At 50.1% G+C, this 9,983-nt stretch overlaps 1 protein-coding gene across 1 annotated transcript in view; it reads left to right on the top strand.

The window, feature by feature from the left end:
• Positions 1-7,878, top strand: part of RFLNB (refilin B) — a 9,868-nt gene extending 1,990 nt beyond the window's left edge. Inside the window, exons 2-3 of the mRNA XM_023193338.2 lie at positions 1,962-2,065; positions 4,372-7,878. Coding sequence (XP_023049106.1) covers positions 1,962-2,065; positions 4,372-4,702 — 435 coding nt within the window. The 3' untranslated portion in view covers positions 4,703-7,878. The remainder of the gene's footprint in view (positions 1-1,961; positions 2,066-4,371) is intronic.
• The last annotated feature ends 2,105 nt before the right edge of the window (positions 7,879-9,983 follow it).

Here is a 9,983-nt window from a genome sequence, read left to right as displayed (position 1 = left end):
CCTCCACCCAGGTCCAGGACCTGGACCCTCAGGACCCTCTGTGTCTCTGTCCTGGTCCCCTTTGGCTTTCGCATTTCCACCCATGCCCCCACTTGACACACCTTGTCCTGGTCTCATGATAAAGGTCTCGGAGCCAACCTTGTAGAAACGTTTGCCTCCTTCTCTGTCCTGGGAGATATGGGGGCAGGGCTGGTAACTCCACGCCCTGGCACAAATGTACATCCTTCTCTCAAATTAGGCAGAGAAAATGATAGATCGCAAGTAAACCAGGGAACATAAAGGGCTTCTGAGTTCAGACTCCGCACTGTGTTTATCTTTGCACGCTTAACACAGAAGCCCTGATCCTGCAAACTGGGTGAAAACTAGCACCGTGTCTAGTATGCAACTGCCTTCTAGTGAGCCTTCTTGGTTAATCAGAACATCCCATGCATTGGCGGGTCTGGAAGTACTGCTGTGCTCTGGTTCACTGAGTACTCTGGATAGTAGAGGGTGACGGAGAACATCTGGTGTCCACCTGTCTCTCTTTTTTTTTTTTTTTTTAACACAAAGTCCTACTCTGTCTCCCAGGCTGGAGTGCAGTGGCCTGATCTTGGCTCAGTACAACCTCTGTCTCCTGGGTTCAAGCAGTTCTCTTGCCTCAGCCTCCCCAGTAGCTGGGACTTCAGGCACACAGCACCACGCCTGGCTCATTTTTGTATTTTTAGTAGAGATGGGGTTTCACCATGTTGGCCAGGCTGGTGTCGAACTCCTGACCTTGGGTGATCCACCTGCCATGGCCCCCCAAAGTGCTGGGATTAGAGGTGTGAGCCACTGTGCCCGGCCTGGTGTCCATCTTACCAATGAAAGTTTTTTCTTTAAAGACAGAGTCTCCTGCTCTGCCCGCTTTACTGCCCAGACTGGAGTGTAGTGGTGATCTCAGCTCACTGCAGCCTTGACCTTCTGGGCTCAAACCATCCTTCCACCTAAGCTTCCCGAGTAGCTGAGACTATGGGCGCGTACCACCACGCCCAACTAATTGTTGTATTTTTTGTGGAGATGGGGTCTTGCCATGTTGTCCAGGCTGGTCTCAAACTCCTGGGCTCAAAGGATCCTCCTACCTCCACCTCCCAAAATGCTGGGATTACAGGTGTGAGCCACGGTGCTTGGCCAGATTGAATCTTTAGTTAAAAAAACAAAAAGTTCCCTGGCAGCATATATATATATATATATATATTTTTTTTTTTTTTTTTTTTTTTACCTTTCCTAGAGTCTTGCTGAGACAGTGACAGAGGGAGTGCTACAGAATGGAGGATTCGGGTGAGGTGAGCCTCCGCTCACCAAGGTTTCTCACCGCAAGGCAAGGGGTAGCAGTCTGGCTCACGTTTGTTTCCTCTTTGCAGCTGTTCGCACAACCTTAGCAGTGAAAGGGGGCGTCCGCCTTGCTGTGCTGATAAGGTCACAGGGCATGTGATGTGACTCCTCTGAGGGCACACGGCACAGTCATGGTCAACCTGGGATTTGAACCTAGACCTCTCGGCTCCCTGTCCAGCGTTTCTCTGGTGTGCCCAGCACCAGGGACACAGATCCCATTTGGGCCGAGCCACGGCCTTCTGTGGGCGACATGTCCTGTGGGGGCCGGGCGTGGTGGCTCATTCCTGTCATCCCAGCATTTTGGGAGGCTGAGGCGGGCGGATCATCTGAGGTCAGGAGTTCAAGACCAGCCTGGCCAACATGATGAAACCGCATCTCTACTAAAAATACAAAACAATTGGCCAAGCATGGTGGCACATGGCTGTAATTCCAGCTACTCAGGAGACTGAGGCAGGAGAATTGCTTGACCCTGGGAGGCAGAGGTTGCATTTAGCTGAGATGGTGCCATTGCACTCCAGCCTGGGCGACAGAGGGAGACTCCATCTCAAAAAAAAAAAACAAAAAGAAATGGCCCATAAGAGCTCTGACTGCATTGTTCTCTGTCCTTGAAGAGTCCACCGTCTCTGCCCCTGACTCCCGGCTGTGTGCTGAGGCTGTGTCCCCTGTCCTTTGGCGAAGGAGTGGAATTTGACCCCTTACCACCAAAGGAAGTAAGGTAAATACAGCAGGCCCCAATTTTATTCTTTTTTTTTTTTTAACAATTTTTATTTTTTATTCCAGATATTAATGCTTGTTGTTATAAAAAATTAGTTAATTGCAAAAAATGTGAGAAAGATGATTAATAGTTTGGTGGGTCCTCTTTCTGTTTCTGCATTCTAACTCATTAAATATATAGGCATGCTTTGAACGTTAAAATGAAAATGAGATCGTGTTTTGTATAAACTTCTGCATTTTCTTTTTGCACTTTGTGAATCGTGGCCGTCAGAGGGTTACAATTTTGTCAAATATTAATTCGTCTTTCCAGAAGCTGCTGCCCCCTACTCCCTTACCTGCCAACCCCCTCTCTGAGGTCTTTTAACCTTGTCTCATAGTATAATTTCACTAGGCAAGCACTGGGCTTCCTCCGGGGACTATCTCATCCAGCATTATCTGGGGGCAAAGATGCACTGACAGACTCCAGTAAAGACAGGTCTTTTTAGAGAAAGGAGTTTTCCTTTTGGTACCTGGTGGTTTGATAGCTGGAGTTTCCGCTGCATCAACACAAAGGCCCCTTTGACATGGAACAAAGGCGAGTTCATCAGTTGGGAGGTGAGCAGTTCAGCCTTTTGTTCCTGTGGAGCTTGTATTTTGAGCAAAATGGGGCCATGACTCCCACCAGCCTCTTAACTGCTTGCCTAAGGAGGAGAGACGAGATTTCCATTCCACTGGCAGAAAAGAATACTGATTCTTACTCACCTGACCAGTGGGTAGGGCTGGTTGGAGGCTGTGCTGTTAGATGTGTCTGTATGAGACGCTTATACACTTTTCAGTATCTACAAAGCTATAAGAATTCAGTAAATGCATTAAAGCTTTTGCTTCTATAAGAAATCTAACTTCTGGGCCAGGCACAGTGGCTCACGCCTAGAATCCAGCATTCTGGGGGACTGAAGCAGGAGGATGGCTGGAGCCCAGGAGTTCGAGACCAGCCCGGGCAACAACAGTGAAACCCCGTCTCTACAAAAAATACAAAACTTAACCTGGGAATGGTGGTGCATGCCTGTGGTCCCAGCAACTCAGGAGGCTGAGGTGGGAGGATCGCTTGGGCCTGGGAGGTGGAGGCTGCAATGAGCTGAGATCACACCCCTGCACCACTCCAGACTGAGCGACAAAGCAAGACTCCACCTCCAAAAAACAAAAAATAGAAAAGAGAAGAAAATCACTTCCAAAATTAAAAGAAAGACTTGAAAAAATTAAGTGGCTGAGGACCATAGATGCTAATTTATCTTATGGTAATCAAGATGATAATTGGCTTTCATTGGTAAGGTCAGATACCTGGGTTTGGGGAGGGTCCCCAAACCAAATGCCAAGGTGAACAAAGTGTTAATATTTGGTATAGCCAAACTTTCAGAACCAGCATTCAAGGTTTCTGGGTTCCTTTGTCCTCTCATTAACTAGCTGACAGGGTGGGCGCGGTGGCTCATGCCTGTAATCCCAGCACTCTGGGAGGCCAAGGCAGGAGGGTCGCTCGAGCCCAGGAGGTTAGGACCAGCCTGGGCAACACAGGAAGCCCCTACAAAGAATAAAAGATATGTTAAAAAAAAAAAAAAGGGGGAGGCCGGGTGCAATGGTTCATGTCTATAATCCCAGCGTTTTGGGAGGCTGAGGCAGGCAGATCACCTGAGGTCGGGAGTTCAAGACTAGCCTGACCAACATAGTGAAACCCTGCCTCTACTAAAAATACAAAAATTGTCTGGGTGTGGTGGTGCATGCCTGGAGTCCCAGCTACTCAGGAGGCTGAGGCAGGAGAATCGCTTGAACCCAGGAGGCGGAGGCTGCAGTGAGCCGAGATTGCACCACTGCACTGCAGCCTGGGCCACAGAGAGACCACTCCGTCTCAAAAAAAAAAAAAAAAAAGAGGAAACGGAGGCTCGGAAGAGCGAAGTAACTTGGCTAAGGTCTTAAGCTTACACGAGTGGGACCTGCCTGCAGTGCCTAACAGTGATGCGGGATAAGCTTAGGAATCCTGCACCCCTGTGTTTAAATCCCAGCTCTCCTATTCCGTGGCGCTGTGACCTTCACCTCTGCACCTCGGGGTCCTCTCAGGGTTGTTGGGGAGATTAGATTGGATCTCGTAAGTAAAGTACTTAGAAGGGTACCTGGCACATAGTGAGTCCTCTGTAGACTCTGTGACCCTGTGTGTCACTTCTCACAGGAGCAGCCACGTTTCTACATGTGCACCCCACAGATGACTCAGTCACCGTGGGGACCCCAAGCCCCTGGCTCAGAGGAGCGGCTTCACGCGGCCTTGTGTCTCCCGCGCAGGTACACCTCCTCGGTCAAGTACGACTCCGAGCGGCACTTCATCGACGACGTGCAGCTGCCCCTGGGCCTGGCCGTGGCCTCCTGCAGCCAGACGGTCACCTGCATCCCCAACGGCACCTGGCGCAGCTACAAGGCCGAGGTGCGCTTCGAGCCTCGCCACAGGCCCACGCGCTTCCTCAGCACCACCATCGTCTACCCCAAGTACCCCAAGACCGTCTACACCACCACCCTGGACTACAACTGCCGTAAGACGATGCGGCGGTTTCTGTCCAGTGTGGAGCTCGAAGCCACGGAGCTGCTGGGCGGCGACGACCTCTCCGACGAACGCTGACTCGGCTGGGCTGGGGTCGGACCGGCTGCTCTGCTGTCCTGCCCCCAACTGCCCTGGCCAAGCCGGGCGACCTTACCCTTCATGTCATTCCAGCCGCAGAGGAGTCTAACCTAGAGACACCTCCAAGCCCTGCCGGGGGAAGAGAAAGAAAAAAAAAAATCACTGCCTCTCATAATGATTGAGATCTTTGTGTTGTAATGTTTAAGCTGTTTTTAGAGGGAGTATATGTCCTGGTTTGCTGCTGTGTTGGTTCCCCAAAGTCTCAATCAGGTGAGGCAACAAAAAGACCACCGGAACCACAGGAAAGCAGCAGCCATCTGGGGTCGGGACGGAGGAGGAGAGCTCTCCCTTCACGGCCTGTTTGTCCGAAGAAGAGGGTGGAAAAAGTGAGATTTTAGAAATTTTAGCCACGGGTGTCTTCACCGCGCAAAAGTGGTGCTAATTCAGTAAACGGTGACACCTGCGTGGGTTCAAGCTGTGGAGGATTGAGTTCCGTTCCTTTGTGTTTAAATTTCCATCTCCGTTTCTGTTTCCTGTTAACCTAAACTCTTGTAATTCTCTAAATCTTTTTTCATGATATCAAAATAATAATAATAATAATAATCCCAAACCACAATGTAAGATGCCTTAAAAAAAAAGGTTCTCCATGTTGCAGCTCTGGGAAGGCCAGGCGCGTGGGCCGCTGGGTGTGGCTTTGGCTCTGATTGCTTCCTCACCGTCAGTTCCAAGCACAGGCTCTGAGAAAACGCCTCGAACCCTTGGCATGTGGTGAGCGTCTCCGCAGGCTTCCGTGAGTCTCCGACAGGTGTTTTGGGCTTTTGGAATATTTTCAGAATACTTACTTTCCCATATTTTCATAAGGCAAAACGGAGCCGGAGGGCCTTTTTTGAGAGAAACGGCTTTCTAAGTGTATGCCTGGAAAACACACTTTTTGGGAGTCCGCGAGGGGAGTGGACACTCAGGACACGAACCGGTGGCCCTGGCTAAGACCTGCGGCCGCCGGGAGGAGGCAGACGCCGATGATGACTTGGTTCATCATGAGAGGGGCTGGGGTTGACTCATTCTTAGGATTTCGATGGCGTCAGAATTGCAGAGGGATTTTGCCAGTGCCTTAAGCATAATTCAAAAAGCCACGAAGGCCGGACGCGGTGGCTGGAGCCTGTAGTCCCAGCTACTTGGAAACTGAGGCAGGAGGATCTCTTGAGCCCAAGAATTCGAGACCAGTCTGGCAACACAGTGAGCCTCCATTCCAAAAAACATGGCAGAAAAAAAGGCGAGGAAATCTGTGTCCCCCACCGGCCAACAGCAGACAAGGTGCATTCACAGTAGGGAGCGATGTCAAAACCTGGCCGCCGTGCTGGCGCATTCCTCTTACCCACTGCACGGGTGCAAGTGGCATTCGACTGCCACGTTCCCGAGGACCGTGAGAATTCGGCTGACCCGGCCTGGCAGTGGGGGTGGACCAGGGCCTGATGGCTTCAGCTCTGCCTCCCACCCCCCATCCTCCCCCCGCCCCTTCTTCTTGGGACCTCCTGCCAATCCCTGTGGTGTGTGAGTAAAGAAAGTGGCAGATGGTTTTCCTTTTTTCTTCCAATATTGGAAAGAACAAACTAGATATTTCCTTTGAATACATCCAAATGATGTCAAGTGCCCGAGGGTCACCGAGCACCGTGAGCTCCGCTCTGCTGCGGCTCCGGTTTCTGTGGACGGTTTCCATCTGTCCCGAAATCAGAACTGAGCTCCGTGGTGCCCCGGGGCCACAGCAGCAGGTGCGGTGATAATGGCCGTCGTGTGCAGTCACTGGAGGCCTGGAGAGCCACGTTGTCCTCTGCAGACAACAGCGTCAGTTCGCGGTGCCCCTAACCAATGCAAGCACCCTGTGGGCACAGCCTGCGGTCCACCCGTGGTCTGAGCTTGCCGGGCTGAAGCTCGGCTGGGACCCAGTGAGGGGGCACCCTGGCACCCACAGTATCCTCAGTCACGTGCAGAGCAAAAAATGCCTCCGGTGTTTGGAAGAGCAAGTGACGCAGCATTTATTGATAAAAATGGATTTTTCTGTCTGATTTCATGCTGTGGTCATTTAAGTGGTCAATGTCTTTTTTTTTTTTTTTTTTTTTTTGTGACGGAGTCTCACCCTGTTGCCCAGGCTGGAGTGCAGTGGCACGATCTCGGCGCACTGCAACCTCTGCCTCCCTGGTTCAAGGGATTCTCCCGCCTCAGCCTCCTGAGTAGGTGAGACTACAGGTGCCCACCACCACACCTGGGTAAGTTTTGTGTTTTTAGTAGGGACGGGGTTTCACCATGTTGGTCAGGCTGGTCTCGAACGCCTGACCTTGTGAGCCACCTGCCTTGGCCTCCCAATAACTTTTAAGTTATGTTAGCGGGATCCTCAAGGCCTTGCTCTGCCCCGTGGAAACACTTGCTTGGATGAGCTCGGAAACAGTACCGGCTGCATGGCAGGTGTGGGCGTTGCATGGGAGGACGTGGCCTTTGAACACTGCTGTGTTCTCAGAGACGTCCTTAGGAGATTTTTTTGGGTCTTACAGGAACTGTGTTAAGTTCAGGCAAATCATGGTAGGTGTGGAGAGAGTCTGAAATACGTCAGTAAAGTAAGTAGGAGTGAGCGATTGTGAATGTGTAATGCCAATGGAAAACCAGGTTTTATTGTGTTAAGTTATTCAACAGGGAACCAACTGTAGTTCTTTCTAATCCTCTTTCTCTCCAAACCTGCTTTGCTGAAAGTTGCAGAAAAGGAAGAGAGAAAGGGAGCGTTCCAGGTGGGTCAGAGGATACCATCCTCAGTGGATTCACGTTCGTTTGCAGGGTGGAAGCAGTGATTTTTAAGACCACTGATTAAAAACAAACATTCCTCAGTGTATCTGAGAGATGCCGTTTATTTGTTAATGAAAAAGCTTTTTTCTCCATCTCTTAAATTATGGCTTTCATGTAATAAGGATATTTTTAGTGAAAAGTTATTTTCCTTGCAAATTACAGACCTTTTTAAAAAACTTAATTTGAGCGAGTACCTTTTCATTTGACACTTTTACTGTTTCTAACCTTAGGAAAGCAGAATAGCGTCTGGCAGACACGACGTGTTCCGTTTACCTTCGACACCTGCCCTCGCTCCATTTCGCTTTGTGACGTCTTCATTTAACAATAAATTATCTGAAAAAACAGCCGGGCGCGGTGGCTCAAGCCTGTAATCCCAGCACTTTGGGAGGCCGAGACGGGCGGATCACGAGGTCAGGAGATCGAGACCATCCTGGCTAACACGGTGAAACCCCGTCTCTACTAAAAATACAAAAACTAGCCGGGCGAGGTGGCGGGCGCCTGTAGTCCCAGCTACTCCGGAGGCTGAGGCAGGAGAATGGCATAAACCCGGGAGGCGGAGCTTGCAGTGAGCTGAGATCCGGCCACTGCACCCCAGCCCAGACGACAGAGCGAGACTCCGCCTCAAAAAAAAAAAAAAAAAACAAAAAAGAAAAAACAAAACTTAGATGCTTCTGTTTTTAAAGTAGTGATGACTGGGAAGTAATTCTGTCCCAGGGATGCAGCTCAGTCTTTTTTTTTTTTTTGAGAGGGAGTCTTGCTCTGTCGTCTGGGCTGGGGTGCAGTGGCGGGGTCTCGGCTCACTGCAAGCTCCGCCTCCCGGGTTTATGCCATTCTCCTGCCTCGGGCTCCTGAGTAGCTGGGACTACAGGCGCCGCCACCTCGCCCGGCTAGTTTTTTTTTTTGTATTTTTTAGTAGAGACGGGGGTTTCACCATGTAAGCCAGGATGGTCTCGATCTCCCGACCTCGTGATCCGCCCGTCTCGGCCTCCCAAAGTGCTGGGATTACAGGCGTGAGCCACCGCGCCCGGCCATGCAGCTCAGTCTTGAATGCTGATCCGCCCCGTTGACTTTGGATTCACCCCAGTTCAGCGAATGCCTCTATTTTAGCTACCGTTCCTTCTATAGGAACATGCACTCAGCACAGATCCTGCCCTGAGGCAGACTCACATAGCATTCCTGCCTTTCCCTGCAGGCGTCCCACACGGTCCTTCCCTGTGGTGGATGAGTCTCGGGTCTAGAGGTAACAGCACAGGGATCCACCACCTCCCCTCGCTGCTGCCTGGGGCCTCCTGGCTGCTGCTCCTGCGGCTTTATTAGATGTTTCTTTCTTAACAACCTCTGTTCTTTAAGGACTCCGTGAAGAAAACGTAAGTTAGAGAGTGGGAGAAAATACATCTGACAAAGGACTTGTATCCAGAATGTGTAGAGAGCTCTTGAAGTCAACATTTTTTTTTCTTTTTCTTTTTTTTGATTTGGAGTCTTGCTCTGTTGCCCGGACTGGAGTGCAGTGGCCGGATCTCAGCTCACTGCAAGCTCCGCCTCCCGGGTTCCCGCCATTCTCCTGCCTCTGCCTCCCGAGTAGCTGGGACTACAGGCGCTGCCAACGCGCCTGGCTAATTTTTTGTATTTTTAGTAGAGAGGGGGTTTCACTGTGTTAGCCAGGATGGTCTCGATCTCCTGACCTCATGATCCGCCCACCTCGGCCTCCCCCAGTGCTGGGATTACAGGCTTGAGCCACCGCGCCCGGCCAACATTTTCTCTTTTTTTGAGACAAGGTGTCGTCTGTCAGCCAGACAGTGGTGCAATTATGGATCAACTTCAACTTCCTGGCCCCACACCATCCTCAGCCTCCTGAGTAGCTGGAACTACAGGCACGTGCCACCATGCCAGGCTAATTTTGTTATATTTTTGTAGAGATGGAGTTTCTCTGTGTTGACCAAGCTGGTCTTGAACTCCTCGGTTCAAACGATCCTCCCACCTCAGCCTCCCAGAGTGCTGGGGTTACAGCTGTGAGAACAACCCTATTAAAAATGAGCAAAGGGGGGGGAGAGGGGAGGGATTGCATTGGGGAGTTATACATGATATAAATGACGAGTTGATGGGTGCAGCACACCAACATGGCACAAGTATACATATGTAACAAACCTGCACGTTATGCACATGTACCCTAGAACTTAAAGTATAATAAAAAAAAAGAAATAAAAAAATAAAAAAAAAAATGAGCAAAAGACTTGGACAGTTCACAAAGGAAGATATATGGATGGAAAATAAGCCCATGAAAAGGTGTTCAAAACCATTAGATATCAGGGAAATGCAGATTAAAGTTAAGGTTAAATATAATTTGATACTTATCTATGAGAAAGGAAAACGTGGGTCCACCAAAATGCTTGCACACAGTGAAGTGACTGGTCATTCCATTGATAGCCATATGCTGAAGGAACCAAAATGT

This window comes from Piliocolobus tephrosceles, chromosome 16, assembly GCF_002776525.5.
Source record: "Piliocolobus tephrosceles isolate RC106 chromosome 16, ASM277652v3, whole genome shotgun sequence".
Taxonomy (NCBI): Eukaryota; Metazoa; Chordata; class Mammalia; order Primates; family Cercopithecidae; genus Piliocolobus; species Piliocolobus tephrosceles.
This window is presented reverse-complemented; position numbering and strand designations above follow the sequence as displayed.